The sequence below is a fragment of the Pungitius pungitius genome, chromosome 5, assembly GCF_949316345.1.
Source record: "Pungitius pungitius chromosome 5, fPunPun2.1, whole genome shotgun sequence".
Classification (NCBI taxonomy): Eukaryota; Metazoa; Chordata; class Actinopteri; order Perciformes; family Gasterosteidae; genus Pungitius; species Pungitius pungitius.
Window position 1 is genome coordinate 14307584 of NC_084904.1, and position 18109 is coordinate 14325692.

An 18109-nucleotide genomic window follows, 5' to 3' on the forward strand; every position below is an offset into this window, starting at 1 on the left:
TAGTTTAACTGTATTTATATGCAAAAATATTGGAAAAATAAGTTAATGTTATAAACTAATCACATTCGAACAATCAAACATTAATATTATTGTTGTAATAGAAAATGTTAATGTGAAACACTCATAGCAGGGAAAGGCTGACCAATCTGAGGACATCACAAGAGGTCAGAGTTCAAGTTTAATACTTGAATGGAAATGCTGGGACGCTGTAGGAGGGCACCTCATTGCCCCTACAGAGTGCAAGGTATAACAATAAGTGTGTGTGTGCAATTAATAGTACTATTATGAGAGTTGACAGCAAGGCCATGGCCGAGGGTTTGCTGCAGAGACAATACAAGCATCCTTTCTCAGGGAATAATGTGCGGTTGATAAGGCCCAATAAAAAGACCTGTGGATTGATGGCCATCGCTGAGGACAAACTACTTTCCTGCCCCCCAGCTCCAAGAACAATTGAAACAAACAGGGTATCGTCTCCTTTGCGTGACCATGAACTCTAATTTTTTTAAACAATGTACTAAAATCCCCCAAAACATTATAAAAGACTTATTTACACATTACTCTGTCTACTTTCTATGTCTAAAAGTCAGCATTTTACCAGGCATGTTGGCACACGAGTTAAACAACTAAAGCACTCAAACTAATTATTTTCAGATATTTTCCTGGATTTAGACCCTATTCATCATTGTTTGGACACCAAACAATGGGATACATTGCACACTAACTTCTGGTTTGGAATAAATAATCATAGAAATTATTTACACCATCAAATCTGACCAAAATATACAGCACAGAAAAATCTTAATAAAGTACCAATAACTCATGACTATAATCTCAATGGGCTCATCATAATGTAGCCTAAATATATTTAAAAGGTATGAAGTATCTCTTTTGGTAAACAACGTTATAGTTTTATTTTATTTAAAAATTTGTAATATGTGGGTCACCACTTAAATTGCAAATTTTGCAACACTGAGATGATTAATTGTAACAAATTTGCAGCTTTGATACCTTTCACACGCTGTGCAAGGGCTACATGTATCATACATGATGCATCTGTCTCACTCCGAGAATAAAGGATTGTTCTGTTGCATGGCACTTCTGAAAGAAAATGGTAATTTGAGGGAGAAGGGGGAACATTGGTGCAACACTTTATCATCTCAAGGTGTGGAAATGAAAACCAGACCATAACTAATACGAGGTGTATAGTACGTAAGTCTGCTGGTTTTCTCATTTCACATCATGAAACGTGTAAATGCAGAACACTTCAGAGGCAAAGTCCAACCTTTTGAGGTGTGTTGACTAGTTATAGCACAGGCTAAATAGCCTTAATTAACATTATCCATTTTCGTCTGCAGAAAACATGTAAGAAAGCAACCAATTAACTTGTGTTTTAACATAAACAATTTTGGCTTTATATATAAAGCCATGAAACGTTTTGACTCAGTGTTTTAAAGGCATCCCTTACACCTCTTACCCCCAGCAGTGATCCATGGTGCACATAGCAGCAGAGACAGGCACAGCCTGTTGCAAGGCAGTATTGAGAACGGTGCGCTATTCCCGCTATCCCAACACACTGGGAAGACAAGCCTTCTGATCCCCAGCAAACATTAATCTCATTCTGTCTGCAACATGCAACACTTTTACATCATTCATCAATGTTTAGGCTCGGTTTATGGCAACGTCCCCTTTTGTACTGCGCAGCTATTAGAGGGGGGAGACCGCACTAGAGCGAGGCAGGCAGTAAAACAGTTTCCGCCCAGTGAATCACATTCAGATCCTTAGACAGGCGACTGGGGGCTGACCCCTGCCAGGCGATGACATAAACACAGACAAACAAAGGACCCGAGCTCTGAGCAAGTGTGGATCTTAGAGGATGTAAATATACACACAAAAAAAGACTGCAGCCCACGGGTTTGGGATGATGGAAATAGAGATTTTAGGTTTGAGGGGCTGACAAATATCGAATTTTCATGGCAAGTTTTACCTCTTCTTTACAAACAAAGGGGGCGTTCTGCTCAGCAGATCCAATGATGTCATAATTTTATACAAAGATATAGTCCATAAACAGTTAACAGCGAAGGCATGGTGCAACGGAAGAGCAGGTGTAAGCGCTGAATGGATACAGAAGCAGCTCCCTCCCCAGAGAGAAAAGGGATTTAACAGTGCTGAGGCACCACAGAGGCAACAAAAGAGATTTGCAAGGGACGCACCAAGATGGCATCACGTCAAAGCAATTAGAAATAAGAAAATAAGGTGGACGTATTAAATTATTCAATGGAGAAAAAAAACCCCACCACATCAACTGGTGTGAACCACGAAGCCGGCACGTCTGGGTTAATAAATACGAAAAATAAGCAGCTCCGCAATTAGGCTTAAGGCACCACTCGTTGATTTATCAGGAACAAGCACATGTGCGCAACTTCAAGTGTGCCCAGATTACTTACGGCCCGAGTAAGCCTATAGATTAGTCAACGGAGCCTGTATGAGAGGGTCTCCAGCTCACCATGTGTGGCAGCTCCCCCTGAATTGTTGTTTTATTTCGGTGGGAGAGAGAAAGCCACACAAAGCGCAGTAATCACACTGGAGATCCTGGATGTAACCATGGAAGCGTTTGTCTGCGTCCTCAATGGGCTTCCCGGCCATTCATTTACTGATTGCGCTGAATCAATATTTAGGCTTTTCAATTTTATTAGCTGCTCCGAGGGGGATTGTTGGCACGATGCAAAAGGAAATTAGCTGCGGCCAAACCACTTTTAATCGTTTTGTTATAGTGTTGAACAATATGTCTGCTTGAACCGTCTGGCATAATTGATGAGGATCGCTAGTCGTTTGTTTCTATTATGTTCTGCACTATCAATATACCACTATAACGCCTCGATCATTACCGACTGACTTACTAAAACAAAAAATCTGAGACGTTTGCATGATCCCAGCGGCGCTAAAGCCATGTGTCACAAAGCAATGTTTTGCATCCAAGTAAAATCCATCCGGCAAAGTTATGATGCTGGTCGCCACACATCCGTACTCACGATGACAAACAGAAGCCTATACTTGAAGAGAGACTTGCGATGTATTATTCAAACTTACCTGACACCTTCCTTGGATTCTCCGTCCGAGATAAATTACTTGAATGTATCTAATGCTGACGATCACATCGATGAGTCTGCAGCTCCTTCTCCTTGCTTGCTCCCTCCGGCGGCTCGGGGATCCCGCTCAACTACACGGGGTGAAGCGTGGGTGTCATCGTGCGGGACTGATGCCGGGGGGGATACCGAAGACTTTGAGAGGAATCCCCAGGGTTTTTTAAGGACCTTCTGTTCTCTCTGTAACCCGCTCGTTCCTCCCGCCCGCGGCTATGTGACAGCCACCGCTGATGTACACTGACTCACTCACTCACTCACTGATCCAACGGGAAGGTTCATTTGCAGCGACTCGGGGATTCCAGCTCGTCTCCCGGTCTCTGCCTAATGAGACAAGATGTTTTAATCTCATTTGTCCCTGGTGGGGGCTCAGTGTGGTGATGGACAGCGCCACCATGTGGCCCGGACAGGCAGAAACCCGAGTAAACTGGTCTCAGCTTCTCCTGCTGTCACTCAATATAAACTCTAAATGTTTACTTCTTCATTAAAGTTAGTTAATTTCAAACTTGACAAAATTACGTAACTAGCCAAAACACAAGGAGCATTTATCTGCACAGCGATAACGTTGTTGGCTGCCAGCTGAATTAAAAGGCAGTAAGTCATTTTAGCTAATGCTAACTGTTACAGTAGCTAAGCTAACGTTTTACATTTACATTTTTAATTTAGCTGACGCCTTTATCCAACGCGACTAACAATAAGCGCATTCAACCACGGGGCAGAGAACAGGAACAATGAAGAAAGTACATCTTCTTCAAGAAAATCAAACTAAAAAGTGCTGAAACTAAGTTAACTAAGTCATGTGCTAACTACATGCTAACCATGTGTTAGCATACACTCCTGGTAATGGCAATTGGCCTTTTATCTACCAACTGGTTATGTTGAATTTATTCAATTGAATTAATGATTAACATAGCACACCGTTTAGGTAACGTTAAGTAATTGATTTGGTTTCTATGGTTATTCATTTAAATGTCTGGATATTATAATACGAACTTCAATCCAAAAGCCTGTTGGTTCACATAACAATCATAGCAATGACTACCCTGACCTCTTGCGCCATCTCGCGTATGAAAGGCAGAGGACAATGTTAGAGGCGTCAATGGTTACGTCACTACGTCAACATCTTGTTGACGTGGCGTGAGCGGTAGCAGTTCAACGGTAGCTAGCAACCAAGCAAAACGCAAGGTTGAGACCGAAGATAATCTCGTAGAAATATGGATATAATCCCGTTCAATTGACTGGTCGCTGCTTGCATTTTCAGGTAGAGGTTACGTTAATGACGTCACCGTAATATGTCATTGATTAACAATGTCTACTGACTAACAGAACTGGACAAACGTTGCTAACGTTAATCACACAACGTATGGTGGACGCTAATCAGCACTAGCCTGCTGTTAGCTTATGCAGACAGTTGGTTAGTTTTTGAACTGTGAATGTGCGCTATATATCTCGATATAATCAGATTGATTGATTGATCAGAAAAGCTAACATGAGCTGTTTATTTGAACCGTTTCTTTGATGGCTTGTGTTTCTAAAGTTCCGTAACTTTAGTTATTCCTCCTGGACGACGACATCGACTGGGCGTTAGTGAGACTGAAGTCTAGCCTTAGCAATGTTGATCATAGCCAATTCCTAAATAAATGTCGGACACTTTTTTGTATTTAAAAAATCCTAACCCTTGTTCATCACTCGCGTTTCTTTAAAAAGATGATTGTAAACGTGTGCCAAGGGAATGCATTAGATTTCCAGCTGCTAACTTGGCTAACGTTTAAAGTACGATAGTTATCCGGAACAAAATCTGCTTTCCTCATAGCAGTTGCATCACTGAAGGCATAGGTCAGTATCTAACGTTGCAAGATTTTCACGTTATCTGTCCGGTATCACGCTCGAACTCTAATGTTGTCATGGTTGTAATGCTTAACGAAGCAGACACAAACACTGAGGCAGTGACCTCTCGAGGATTTCACCACTTTTAGTGATGGAGACCCAATTAACTGCCACTTGCATGCTGAAGACTGGCATTGACTTTAATCTATCAAGTACGCTGAACTGAACTTCATTGTCAGCGTACAGTAACAGGTTGTAGGGAAGGAAATGCATACGCATGTATGGTTTTTTACTATTTATTTGGTGATCTCAAAGTCTTTTAAAAATAGGGATGTATTATGTTTGTTTACAACAGTGGGATGAGCAGCTAGAATAGTATGCATAATCAGCAGTTGAAACGGGTGTAAACAACAAAACAGTGCCCTGTATGTAATTATAACGAAGGTGTTGTGTACGTGTGCCTGCCATGAAAACACCTGTATTTATTACTCAAATCTATCTCTGCTTTTCCCAGTACAGTGAAGGGGAAAATGTCCAGTATAAGCCAGCACTATGGTTTCCAGTCAGCCAGCATGGTGCAGCCTGCCAATGGCGGTCATGCCTATCTGTTTGGAAACAATGGCTCAGAGAATGACCTGTCAGAGGAGGACGGGGAGAGTAATGAGCTGCGACCACGAGGCAGAGAGAGGCTGCGGAGAAGCACCTCCAGAGAGAGGATGGACGATATTATCTACCTGACCAGAGATATCCAGGAGGGGGAAACCCTGATCAGCGTTTCCCTGCAGTACCATTGCTCAGTACGTGTTTGCCTTTAGACCTTTATCTATTTGATGAGTGAACACTCAACTCACCTTAGTCTTCAAGTTGATAGCCATTTATTTTTCTTGTATAACGCATACATTTATTGGCCCTTTAGACCACGAACAGATTAAAAGCATTACTTTTAAATTGATGAATTTACTAATCTGTCTGATAACTTAGTTTGCCTACATCTGTTTTTATAATTCTAGTCTCATCTAATGTCTTGAAATTCACAATATTTGATCTACTATCAGTTTAACAATTTATAGTACTTTATGTACAATTTAGATGAAGCATCATGAATATCAAGAACATTTAGAGCTGCCACTTTGGTGTTTTGGTTCCCTGTTTCAGCTTAGTGTTGTTTTTGTTAAACTTGTTCTAAAACAACAATACTGTATATGACATCTGTACCAATAACAATAAGTTACTATGACTGATAACTGATGTAAAATAAAACACTCCTCTGGAGTTTGTTTGTATTACATTGTGTATATGACAGCTCCTTAAAATCTGCATTTTAAAGGAAAGCTGTCATAACATACCCTTATTATAAATTATGCATTAATACGTAGTACGCATTTACTATAATCTGTATTAATTTGGCTAGTTTTACTTTATTTGCATGTATTTAATTAGAGTTTTCCTGCATTCTATGGTTGACTTTGAATCGGCAATATTTAGACCAGTTAATTTAAGATAGTTTGGCAGTAAGCAGCATTTTTAATTCATTTTCCTCCTGTGTGTTTATTAGGTGGCTGATATTAAGCGTGCCAACAATCTCTTGACAGAGCAGGACTTCTTTGCCCTGCGGTCAGTCAAGATTCCCGTGCGGCGCTTCAGTGTCCTTACGGAGACTCACAGCACCGGACCTCTTAAATCTGCCTCCCCCTCAGGTGCCAGGCGCCTCCCCCCGATCTCACCTGTGACCACCCTCCCCTTCGAGTCCTCCACAGACTCTTCCTCTTCCACCGACAATGTGGAAGGATTTCTCATGGAGAAGGACAAGGACATTGAGCGGCTGGTGAAATCCACAGGTCCGTCTCGGAGCAGTCTGAATGAGGTTGTGTCCTCCTTAACGCTACAGCAGCCGCTACTAGGAGATGTGGAGTACAAACCCGTACAGAAAAAGGACCCGTACTATGGGGCCGACTGGGGCATGAGATGGTGGACGGCTGTGGCCATTATGCTGGTTGTTGGCATCGTCACACCTGTTTTTTATCTGCTGTACTATGAGGTTCTCGTTAAAGCGGACGTCAGCCATCATGGCATTCCTACACAACCTCATGGCAACGGACCTCATGGACACCTCCCAGGCAACCATTTAGACCACGCTTTTGAAGACAATAAGGCAGGGGACGGACCCAGACACAATGAGGGTAATGTGGTTGATGGAGATCCACAGGGAAATATAAACAAAGCAGATGACGGTCAACACAAAGGGCATGAGAAAACATAAAAGGGATGAGAACTTTTCAATTTTTTTGGGAACTCCGAGACCTAAAACTTGTGGATGTTCCCATTAAGTAGTTTTTTTTAATATACTAAATCTACGCGATCCATCTGGCAAGTCACTTTGTAGTGGCGTTCATTTAGATATGGTTGAGAAACTAGGAGTAAAGGTGCGCCCAATGTCATTCCTTGTCTTTCGGTTTTCAACTAACAATGTTATGAAAATGTTATGCTTTGCTGAACATTTTCCAATAGATGGATATACCAGTTTTTAAGTTATATGCTGCCACATTCTCAGCAGGTTGCACACAAACAATTTCCAGGGATTTGAAAAAAAACACTTACTGCAACACTAACCTACTGGATATGGCTTTTATGAAGTTATCAGTTTGGTGCAAAATCTTTTGCCTTGTTAGTAATTTTCTTGTGTGTAGGATTGCTGCCACAGAGTTTAATTTATTTCAACATTCATTAAGATACGTATGCTATCAGTATTGAAAGGTACCAGTTGAATGGTGTTTTTAAAGTGTTTTAAATGGTTGCTCGAATTTTTCTTGCCCTTCCCTAAAGATACCTCGTCTTTTCTACTTTATTTCAAAGCACGGTGAGGTAACGGTTATGGGAATAGCACAATACTCCCACAACGACTCATTTTTGGTAATTATGAGATATTAGACTTTGTCATATACTCCTTTTATTTTATTCCAGGTTCCACTTGTTACTTTACAAGAAAACATTATGTGTTGACAGTATGTGCCTTTCAACCCGTGGAATTGTGCCGCAGGCTGTAAAATAAATAAATCTATTTTGAATAAATTATTGCCAGTTTGAGCAGTGTGGCATTTCTTATTTACACAAGTCTTTAAAGTATATACGTATATACACACACACACTCCCACAAACACACACACACACACACAAGGCATTGCGTAATGATGATTTCCTTCAACAGTGAGTTTGCATGGCCAATATCTCAGTATGTTGCTTCGGCATCCATATTCTCGTCACTGTCTGGTGCAAAATCTTCACCATTGTCAAAATAGCTGTCAATGTAGTCATTCTCCTACGGATAAACAAAAGAAACAGAGTTAGATATTAACTCCGCTTCATGCACATCTATTGAATTGGATTAGCGTTAAACAAACAAGACAAAAAACAATGTCAGGTTGGGATTTGTAATCTCACCTCCTCAACATCCTCCTCCTCAATATCCTCTTCAATATCTTCCTCGTCTTCCTCATTCCCAGGTTTCTTTTCAGTCTCATCATCTGATTTTTCAGGGTTTCCTTCATCTTTCTTTGCCAGGTTCTGAAATAATGTCATCAATAAATTATTTTACGAAAATGTCTGCTAGCTCAGAAGGTAAGGTAAGTACACATGTTTATACGTACTGAGCTCATATGTACTACATAAACGTTGTGCCTTTACGAATGAGTACTTGATAAGTACTAAAATTAAAACAAATTAGAAAAACTTACATCTAATTTGTTTAGCAAATCTGCCGCGTCCTTTCCTGATATCTTCACAGTTTTCTTCTTTGAACCTGCTGGAATTGGGAATTTTGTCTTTATTTTTACAGGAATCCAATAGAATGACATTAAGGGTTGCAAATGGGCAGAACATTTCTGGAAAGTTTCCGGGAAACGTTCAATGGGAAGTTAAGCTCAGGAATTGTGATTATTCATTTTCTGCAAAAGCTTATGTTTTTGAATTTCAATTTGGAAATGTTTGCATGTATATCTGCTTTTGACCAAACAAATTGTTTCATCATATACGACAAGGTAAGTATAATTGAATTGCAGCAAAATGTCCAGTTATTTCCCAGAAACTCCTGTATATTCCCATGGAATGATTCAAACTGAATATTCCCCAGAATTCTGCAACTCTGCACGACATTCATGCTTTAACATACCTGGTTTAGTAGTTTTTTTCTTTTGGGGCATCAATTCTTTTGGAAGGAGGCTCCATTCTAAAATATCAATAATAATATTTCAATTATTAGAATTTTTATTTATTTACTTTAGTCAAATGACAGTAATTAATTGAAGTACCTGGACTCCAATCCTTATCTTCCATCAGTCTTTGCTTAAGGTATCTCTCGGTGTATCTCTCCACTTCTGTTTCATGTAAACAAAAGAAAGTTCTGCATCGGTATAATCTAAAACAAATCCCAATTAACTTTTACTACATTCAGCAGTTTATCAGAACCATGAATTTATAAACACAAACCACTGCGTCTTAATTGTAATCTTGGGCAGATGTGAAAGCACACACACACGCACACACACACACACAGACACACAACAACAACAATACTTTTATAGATGAAGTACGAGCCCATTGTGATAAGAGTTAATGTAATATTTGGAAAATATAAAGCACTATTATGAATGTACTAAATTTAGGACAAGACATACGGAAACTGAGTACTTGTTATGGATATATTTATCTCATCTGAATAAGGAAACTCAAAAGACATTATCAGCCCAGACCACATATAGAATATTAAAACTGCCAGATGAGGAAGCATCTGTAACTCAATATTCTGCAATAAACATGCCTTTCTCTCATTCCTTCTCCCGGGTATGACCCTAATGAAATGTCTCTGTTCCAAAGTGCTGCATTATCTTCCCTCCAAGTAGACAAAGTTTCAAAGGCACTATCCTCCTCACCTGATTTATTGGACAAAGGCTTAATGTTGTGCGGTAGCCGTTGCATCGTTCCCCTCATCTCCTGTTTTAAGGCCAGCATGTAGTCCTCATCCTCGCCCGCTTTCAGAGGCACCGCCTTGAAGTCGGTATTCTGAGGGAGGAAAGATGAAGGCAATAATACGTTTGACGGTAATGCTACTTTTCACAGGTTCTTTGTTTGCAACAGCTTCTCTCACCTCTTGGGTAGATGTGAAAAAAACTCTACATTAATGGATATACATACATTTTTCTTCAAAAGAATACAGTGCAATGGCAGGTAAATGCTGTGTATGTTAAGAAAATAAATCACTTACAAAGCCAGGCTTAACATGAACATTTTTTCAACAACAAGTTACTATGTGATAATTTGTGTATTTTTTTATATGAATGACTAAGACTTTTGACTATGTGAAGAAGTGTTGAGTAAATACCAACTTTGGGTACTGAGCCCTTGCACCCTTTGGCCTTGGGACCATAGGCCAGTACAGTATTCCAATCATTACTGGGCTTATGAGCAAAATACCCATCAAGCTGTCATATGTATTAAGCTAAGTGCTTTAAATGCACTTAAAAGTTGACAGGATACTGGGTAATGCTCAGTAGAGTATGAGGGAGACGAGCCAATTGGTGCACACAAGTAATTCATTTCTGTGGCCTCTAAGATCTCTATTTGCTGCATCATGCAGAAGACACATATATATTAGCTATATACAAGTTATATATATGTTTTACCCTTTCTATCATTTCCTTGAATAACTACAAATATGTACTATTTAATTTATGCAAAACAAACTTGTTTTTTCAAAGATTGTACCTTTGTTCAAACTTATGGGTATTTTTCTTCATACAAGTCTACTTTTTAGATGTCACGACTCACTGATTTGGAAACAAATATGGTATATACCACCATCTCTTAATAGTTGTTCCATTAAGGACTTCAAGGAGAATTTAATAGCTGGCAATGTGAGATCCCCAACTCTGTGTGTGTGTGTGTGTGTCCCGATCGGTACTTACTGGAAACAGCGGGTTGGGCCCCACCCTGGATTCTGGCATGCTGCCCCTGCCGATGCCCAGCGCCTCGACGTTGAAGGAAAAGGCACCTATCCCACGACCCTTGCCTGCCATTGCTGCAAGCCTCCTCTGCACCTGCGACACAGGGTCCACATGCCGTCAGACAACTCACTGTCCGACACGTGTACGCACAAGTTCGTGCACCGCAGCGTTCATCGCCTGTAGCCGGACTTCTGCCCAACCGTCAACGTTGACGAATCACGCAATCATTAACACTCACACGAAGTTGTTATACTCACTATGGCACTGTTGGTAATTTGCTCCTAACGTGGAGACGTATTTCAGTGCTATTTACCCGGCATTTAGCCTGTACTAAATCTCCATGTTTTCACTTTTATCACTATCACTTGTCATGAACCATGAGCTACTCAACTTGAGCTGCTGTTCGGCACGTAAAGGAATTCCGGAAAAATCCAAATTTACAGCAGAATTTGCTAAAGCTTTGCCCGGCTTTGCAATGCTCCCCATGCACCCACGCTACACTCAGCAGTATGCGTGAACGGGACTACAACTGGCCCGGCCCCCTGCTGACGTCGCAAGGGGCGTGGCTTGTTTCGAGCCGACAGAGCAGCGCGCATTATGTTGTCGTCACCGACGTGCTCCTCCAATCAGCGTGCTCTCCTCCTCCTAAGGGTGTGTCGGCAGCTGCTATCCCACAAACACGATCGCCTCCAGCTAACGCCAGTTGCAAAACCTCGCCTGTCGAATCCCTTAAAAAGCACACGACGCCCGCCGCAGTTTACCTCGACGAGTGCATGAACTGGGATGTCTGCAGCCGACTGGTACGCTCACAAATCGCTCGGAGACGGACTCTTCTGGATCCAGGAGCGATTCTACCAGTCGGAGAACCGGGCCAACATCTGGCTGCTGCGCGGCTCTCACCAGGACGTGGTGATAGACACCGGTCTGGGTTTGAGGAGCTTACCTGACTACATCGACGGCAAGGGGCTGCTCGGCAAAGACCCCCAGAGGAAGAACCCGCTGCTGGCCATCGCCACCCACGCCCACTTTGACCACTCGGGTGGTCTTCATCAGTTCCAACAAGTGGGCGTCCACAGCGCCGAGGTCGATGCCTTGGCCAACGGAGACAACTTCGAGACGGCCACCTGGCTCAGCGACAGAGAGATCGTGGAGGCTCCCAGTCCGGGATGGAGGGCCAGGCACTACAGAGTCAAAGCCGTGCAGCCCACACACATCCTGCAGGAGGGTAGGTGGGAGATCTGATTCATCGGACGCGGAGTAGAAATGCGATCGAAGGCTGTACGGTCTAAACGCATCTGCCCAGGATATGCATTACGGTTGATACCATTAGAATGTATTTAATGGGTGCTCCCCGTCGCAGTGTATATTTTTGCACACTTTGCAGTGCGAAGAAAGCTCTCGCTCACTACAGGAGCATTTACCCGCACCATGAATCTGGTAGGAGACCAAAAATGACTGCACACACACATTCCTGCACATTATAGAGTTATCTGACATATTTAATGCAGGTATAAAGCAGTGATAATCACGTTCTTCATCGTCTTAATGAGTGGTGGCTTATGTTACAAAGGATGATGTATTTGCAGGAGTTCAATATGAGGTCAGGAGTAGGACTAGTACTTGTACAGGTGTAAATGTATTATTACATGCACCGCAGCTAATTTTTTTCCAAGCAAACTGTGCTGACAACAATGAATCCGTTTTTTTTCGTTTGCAGCTGCGTTGCATATTATTTTTTTGCAGAGCAGCTCTATTTTTAGCCTGCATGCTTATGACACTGTTACTTCCAAGACAGATGACAAGAAAATGCAGAGGGGGCGTAGTTTATTAAAGGCTTCCCATAGATTATTAATAACTTCATATTGTTAAATTATCCAGCACCCACAGTGCTATTGGCAGTTACATGCCTAATCAATTCATTAAAACATTAAACTATAATTTTGCAACATTTTTCTGGGAAATTTCTTTAATTTTGTCATAGTTGGTATCACAAAGGTCTTTGCATTCAGGATTAGGATGTTTACTTTGGGTCTGGTCCAAACTAATTCTTTACAGATTTAAATACTAAGGCCAGCAGTAGTCAATGCACCAACTTATTCGGCTGTGTCCGAGCCACTGCTGCAGGGCTGTGGTTGTGTTTCACCCTTCTGTTATAATTCGGGACTCATATCTGGTCTGGAACAAATCAATGATGTACTCAATTTTCCTGACTCTGCACATCATGGTAATATGGGGTGAAATCAGAAAAACACTATAATATGAGGATAGTTTGGATATATGTAAGATGATTTTGAAAACCCGATATCGTGTCTCTATAGGTGATGTCATCAACCTGGGTGACCGACAGCTGACGGTGCTCCACATGCCCGGCCACTCTCGCGGCAGCATCTGCCTTCACGACCGCGACAATAAGTTGCTCTTCAGCGGAGACGTTGTGTACGACGGCGCCATGATTGACTGGCTGCCCTACAGCCGCGTCAGTGACTACATCAGCAGTTGTGAGCGCCTGGTGGGGCTAGTGGACAGCGAACAGGTACTACTGAAACACACCAGAGGACAGCTAACCATTTCAGCTCGTGGTACCAATAGTTTGAGTCGGATTAATTGAGCTTTCATGCACAAGGTATCCAATCACATTGTGAATGGAAAATATAAATAAATATAAAAGATTTACCATATTTGTTAGCTGTACGATTTAGTCATCCTTAAATCTGATGTGGTTACATATTTACATATTTATGATTTAGGAATTCGTGTAATGTACATAATAAGTTTTAAAAAATCCATTAAACAGGTGGACCAAGTCCTCCCAGGACACTACAACACCTTTGGTGCGAAGCCGCTTCACCGGATTGCATCCACATATATCAGCAGAGCTGGAACGTGCCCGGCAAAGTTCTCCACATTTGCCTGGGGGACTCTGGCTGCTGTGGCGCTGCGGGCATTCAACCCACGGAGTGCCTGTTAATGAGAGGGGACCATGGAGCTGAAGGAAGCACAAGTGGACAAAGAAAGATGTTTAAATATGGAGGGGAGACTCCCCCGATTAATCTGTAACATTGTTCATTTACTTATGTAATCCAACCAACATCTGAAAATTGCCAAATGTTCGGTGAAATGCCCCAATGGGGTTGCATAATATCAATAATCTGCATCATATGAAGCATACACTATGAAGTATATATAATGGGATTCTGTTCTATACTATTTAATATTTATTAGGTCGAATAATATATTGTATGATTTTTATACTTTAAGCAGTTGTAAAATGAAACTAGCACACTGATGGTACAACTCTGCACTGCGAACGGTAAGCAGAGTGAGTATGGCCATAGTATTTCTCTATGCATTTCACCGTGCTCAGTGAAGACTCCGTGTCGACTACCTCCCACGTTTGTAACAGTGCTTTGTACTATGGACCAATCCAAGGCTTTTGGTACCGAAACCTTGATAATAAAGCCTCCGTTCTGCCTGCCTTTTTTGATTCATCTATTAGGACAGAAAGCCACACTTTCACCTGAGATGTATTTAGCTGGAGAGCAGAAGAGAGGAACAGAGTTTGATATAATATGATCCATCCAATGTTCAGAGTGCAGAGCACTTACTGGCGGAAAAAAGGAGACCGTTTCCCTTGGCCTACTTTTCTAGTTTGCTATACAGAAATCAAACAATGCATCTTTGACCTGTTGAAACTCCTATATTTTGTGCTGCAGTATTACCTTAAATAAGAGTTCTTCCATACTATTTTAAGATACACAAGATGACTCACACTTTAAATATTACTATAGACAGACTTGCATTCAATATTTCTAGCTCAAGTTCAAAATATTTGATGTTGACAAATGTTGTGGAAGAAAGAGTCATTTCTGAATTGATAAAACATTTATTAAAATTAATATTATATTATTTAAACATCTCTCATTTTATGACGTGCAGACATGCAGAACACAAAGCCTGCCAACATGAGAAACAAGATTATAACATTCAATGTTATTAATATGTAACAAATTTGCACATCATCTGTTAACATAGTCATGTATCAATATAGCTGCATGTATAACAGAATCAATAATGTAACAGAAGACAGGTGTATTTATTAAAACATTTTTTAAAACAATTAAAACAGTTTTAATTGTCCAATTGCCCAAGTTCTGAGCCCCAAGAGGAGGTTACCAAAGTGATATGCACAGTAAACAATGCAGACCGAGTACAGAGTACTCAGACAAAAGTTTTGAGACAAAATCCCCTGCAGTACAAAATAAAATTAGTTTTAAGAACTAAATAAATACTGTATATGGCAGTGTAGATACACTAGTTTATTCTTGCTTTTTGCTTGACCTATAATTTGATTGAGGTTTCATGCAAGTAGTCATAGAAAGTTGCCGTGGTATTCTAGGCCGCCGCAAAATAATCTCAAACAAATGTCTCCGTGTTGCATAATATTTGTTTGCTGGAAGTTACACCTTTGATTAGACATTCCAAGTGGGAAGTATGTGTGACAGTTCAGACCAGAGGACAGAATTTAACCCATAAGATATCACAGTAATAACCAGTAGAGTATGTACGAGAACTAACATGAAGTTAAGCTTTTTGCCAGATTCATTGTTGAAATGATCTCAAATCGTTAAACATTTGAACATTAAGTAGAATCATGTGTAAAAACAAACAAAATGGTGCATAGTAATTTAAAGAGAACCACAAAAATCATCTGTTGTGTGAATATTTAGATGCATACACTGAAGTAGACACAGTAGACAATACAAACTCCAACCTTAACCTCCACACTTAACAGTTTTTAACTTTTGAGAAAATGTTCTTCTTGCCACATGCTCACCGGCTTTCATAGCATAACCACTGCAAACCTGTATTTATACAATACAAATAGAAAATAACTATTCAAAATGCTGCTAGTGCATTAATAGAGATGATTTTGAAACCTTATTTGGAGTAGCCAGGATTGCTCATAAGGTCAAAACAAAACAAGTTTCAGAGTTAGAGTCCAGCGACAGACAGTAGGCCCCATGAGGCCTGATGATTAGAGCAGATCCTTAGCTCTTAGCATCACTTTCTCCCAAGCAGCATGACCATAATCATTTCCCAAAGCAAGCAAAGTACCTCCCATTTCCTTTTGGACCACCTTCGAAATTGTGGCCAACCAGCGAAACGCAGTCGCCTGCAGTGATTGTCACCTGTCCTTTGTTATAGAAGACATGCCAGGATGCCGTAAGGGAAGCTCATCCTCCACAGGGCTGTGCATGTGGCCTGGCTGACTGCCCCTACTGTTCACGTCAACGTTAGGCCAGTCAAAACGCGCTTTCAACTTGTAACTCTCGCCTTTAGAGTAGTGGAAAGAGCGGCACAAGTTCACACCTGACTTTGGAGCCAGTTGCGAGGATCAAGTCTGGCTTTGAGGTTCCTGAGGCTGCGTCGAGCCGGGGAGGGCCTGGAGAAGGGGGCTCCCTCTGATGACTCAAGGCTGTGGCTGCCCTCGCTGTTGCTGGAGCTGTTGCTGGACGTGGAGCTGGAGCAGGAGAGCGTGGCCTGCGCGCTGCGCTGTGACCGAGGCGAACAGGAGGCGACGGGGAACGGGGTGAGCAGCGAGGACGGATGTGGCTGGCAGGAGCACTGCAGGGTGCCACCTCCTCCGTACGCCCTCCCTCGGAGGGTGCTGAGCTTAGCGTCCAGCGACAGAGTGCGCGGCCTCGGGCGGCAGGGGGAAGATGACCCCAGGGGGAGGTTGGAAGAAGGCTCGGGCCAGCCGTGGCGGTGAGAGCAGGGACTAGTGCTGCCGTGGCTGTCGCTGTCCGAGGTCAGGCTTGCGTCGGAGGACAGTAGACTCAGCGGTGGGCAGCGGTGAGGGCTCAGAGGACTCCGGGGCGGGCGGTGAGGGGTGCAGGGGCTGTGGCCAGAGAGCCGAGGAGTGCAGGGACGGGGGCGGACAGTGCTTTTGGGGCTGTTCTCCTCAAACACGGACATCCAGGTGGGGGAGGTTCCCAGGTGGCTGCGGAGCTCCAGCTCCTGCATTCTGCGAGCCAGGATGTCAGACACGGTGGTGCCGAGGTCGTTGGATGACTCAATAACTGCAGGAGAGATGCAGCAGACCTGTTTATTACTCTGCTGGATAACGGGCTAAAGTCTGGTAAAGTTCTTAAAATCTGGAACATGAACTGGTAAACCAGTTGTTTCTTAATATTCTTTTATTTCTCGAAGCATGGATTACGATGGTTTCAACGCAAAATTGCTAATGACTGTTATCTCACTAGAAGTAGGGATTAAAAACGTATACATACACTGTTTGTGAAATGTATATATTGTAATCAAATTCTATTTGATGTCTGGTAATGAATAATGCATTTTTGTCCAGAATAACAAAATATCTCTTGTAATTTACCTTCTGGACATCCTGGGGTTTACTTAATTATGATGTTTTGATCCTGGAATTGCAGTAAATCCCGGATTTTTACAACATTTACCTCAGTAAAATCTATATGGAGCCCTACTCCAGTACTTCACCTGTCGTTGTAATAAGACGAGAGCAGAGCACGAATCTCAGCAGACACGGCATTATCCTGCAGCAGGAGACCCTCAGAGGAGGGTGTGGCAAGAGGGGCTGCCAGGGAGGGGTTAGGAAAACCAGGAGGGAGGCGAGAGAGAAAAGGATGGAGTGCAAAGGATGTAGGAGGAGTACAACCAGTTGCGTTCAGTTTTAATACGTTTGATGGTCATGAGGAAAAATTGATAATGGTTGATTCATGTGTATTAGGGAAATTAATGTTAAGGCATGAAAAGATTAAGAAAAAAATGAACGGTGGAAGTTGATGAAAAATAGGAAATTGATGTGAGGACAGAGGGGAAATAATAAATAAGGACAAAAAAGACAGAGCCCACGAGGGATTCGGCACACAAAAGGAAAATTGGAAAGGACAAAGAGGAACAGAGAAACAGAAGACAGAGAGCGTCAGCGTCACAGATAAAGGACCCATTCTGTTCTACAATACAGAGAGTGAGAGTTTAATATTTCAGAAAGGAAATTTTAATTGCGGCAGCACCTCTCATGCACATTGCATCAAGGAATTAAAAAGGTACACACAGTAACATGCGAAGCGCTTACAGGGCCTTCTTTCCCTGCCTTCCCTTTAGTTCTTC

General features: G+C 42.0%; 5 protein-coding genes across 13 annotated transcripts in view; 2 read left to right on the forward strand and 3 right to left on the reverse strand.

Annotated features, from left to right (window-relative positions):
- Positions 1-3443, reverse strand: part of adgrv1 (adhesion G protein-coupled receptor V1) — an 83432-nt gene extending 79989 nt beyond the window's left edge. Inside the window, exon 1 of the mRNA XM_037482640.2 lies at positions 3088-3443. The gene's annotated coding sequence lies outside the window, so the exon portion shown is untranslated. The remainder of the gene's footprint in view (positions 1-3087) is intronic.
- An 811-nt stretch (positions 3444-4254) lies between these two features.
- Positions 4255-8051, forward strand: lysmd3 (LysM, putative peptidoglycan-binding, domain containing 3). Of its 4 annotated transcripts, none has more exons than XM_037483337.2 (3): positions 4255-4401; positions 5482-5764; positions 6523-8051. In XM_037483337.2, the coding sequence occupies exons 2-3, from the start codon at positions 5498-5500 to the stop codon at positions 7225-7227; spliced, it is 972 nt and encodes a 323-aa protein (XP_037339234.1). In that variant the 5' UTR covers positions 4255-4401; positions 5482-5497; the 3' UTR covers positions 7228-8051. The 4 variants fall into 4 exon arrangements, with proteins under 4 accessions (XP_037339234.1, XP_037339236.1, XP_037339235.1 ...); XM_037483339.2 differs by having other exon boundaries at positions 4256-4401; positions 5487-5764; XM_037483338.2 differs by lacking the exon at positions 4255-4401 and adding an exon at positions 4409-4976.
- A 64-nt stretch (positions 8052-8115) lies between these two features.
- Positions 8116-11499, reverse strand: polr3g (polymerase (RNA) III (DNA directed) polypeptide G). Of its 3 annotated transcripts, none has more exons than XM_037483344.2 (8): positions 11221-11499; positions 10925-11056; positions 9893-10022; positions 9272-9337; positions 9133-9189; positions 8699-8763; positions 8406-8528; positions 8116-8283 (listed from the first exon to the last, which is right to left on the reverse strand). In XM_037483344.2, exons 2-8 carry the CDS (start codon positions 11033-11035, stop codon positions 8194-8196), a joined length of 642 nt encoding a protein of 213 aa, XP_037339241.1. In that variant the 5' UTR covers positions 11036-11056; positions 11221-11499; the 3' UTR covers positions 8116-8193. The 3 variants fall into 3 exon arrangements, with proteins under 3 accessions (XP_037339241.1, XP_037339238.1, XP_037339239.1); XM_037483341.2 differs by having other exon boundaries at positions 8699-8766; positions 11221-11495; XM_037483342.2 differs by having other exon boundaries at positions 8699-8766; positions 11355-11494.
- Positions 11500-11601: 102 nt separating this feature from the next.
- mblac2 (metallo-beta-lactamase domain containing 2) lies at positions 11602-14435 on the forward strand. The gene is made up of 3 exons (XM_037483722.2): positions 11602-12188; positions 13282-13496; positions 13758-14435. The coding sequence occupies exons 1-3, from the start codon at positions 11747-11749 to the stop codon at positions 13929-13931; spliced, it is 831 nt and encodes a 276-aa protein (XP_037339619.1). The 5' UTR covers positions 11602-11746; the 3' UTR covers positions 13932-14435.
- A 408-nt stretch (positions 14436-14843) lies between these two features.
- The window catches only part of rtkna (rhotekin a), a 45077-nt gene continuing 41811 nt past the window's right edge, over positions 14844-18109 (reverse strand). For 2 of the 4 annotated variants that reach the window (XM_037483086.2, XM_037483087.2), the window contains exon 11: positions 14845-17043. In XM_037483086.2, the coding sequence (XP_037338983.2) occupies positions 16328-17043 (716 nt within the window). In that variant the 3' untranslated portion in view covers positions 14845-16327. Of the gene's footprint in view, positions 17044-17476; positions 17574-18109 lie in introns of all 4 variants that reach the window. The other 2 variants (XM_037483088.2, XM_037483085.2) reach the window with 2 other exon arrangements.

Bases quoted from the DNA above. Each gene is read 5' to 3' on its own strand.
- mblac2 (XM_037483722.2), top strand. From the start codon at position 11,747: ATGTCTGCAGCCGACTGGTACGCTCACAAATCGCTCGGAGACGGACTC. The intron at 12,189-13,281 runs GTAGGTGGGAGA...GTGTCTCTATAG, and splicing joins CACACACATCCTGCAGGAGG to GTGATGTCATCAACCTGGGT. The intron at 13,497-13,757 runs GTACTACTGAAA...TCCATTAAACAG, and splicing joins GGCTAGTGGACAGCGAACAG to GTGGACCAAGTCCTCCCAGG.
- polr3g (XM_037483341.2), bottom strand. From the start codon at position 11,035: ATGGCAGGCAAGGGTCGTGGGATAGGTGCCTTTTCCTTCAACGTCGAG. The intron at 9,190-9,271 runs GTACTTCAATTA...TTGATATTTTAG, and splicing joins AGATAAGGATTGGAGTCCAG to AATGGAGCCTCCTTCCAAAA. The intron at 8,767-9,132 runs GTATGTTAAAGC...TCCCAATTCCAG, and splicing joins GAAAAAAACTACTAAACCAG to CAGGTTCAAAGAAGAAAACT.
- lysmd3 (XM_037483337.2), top strand. From the start codon at position 5,498: ATGTCCAGTATAAGCCAGCACTATGGTTTCCAGTCAGCCAGCATGGTG. The intron at 5,765-6,522 runs GTACGTGTTTGC...TGTGTTTATTAG, and splicing joins CCCTGCAGTACCATTGCTCA to GTGGCTGATATTAAGCGTGC.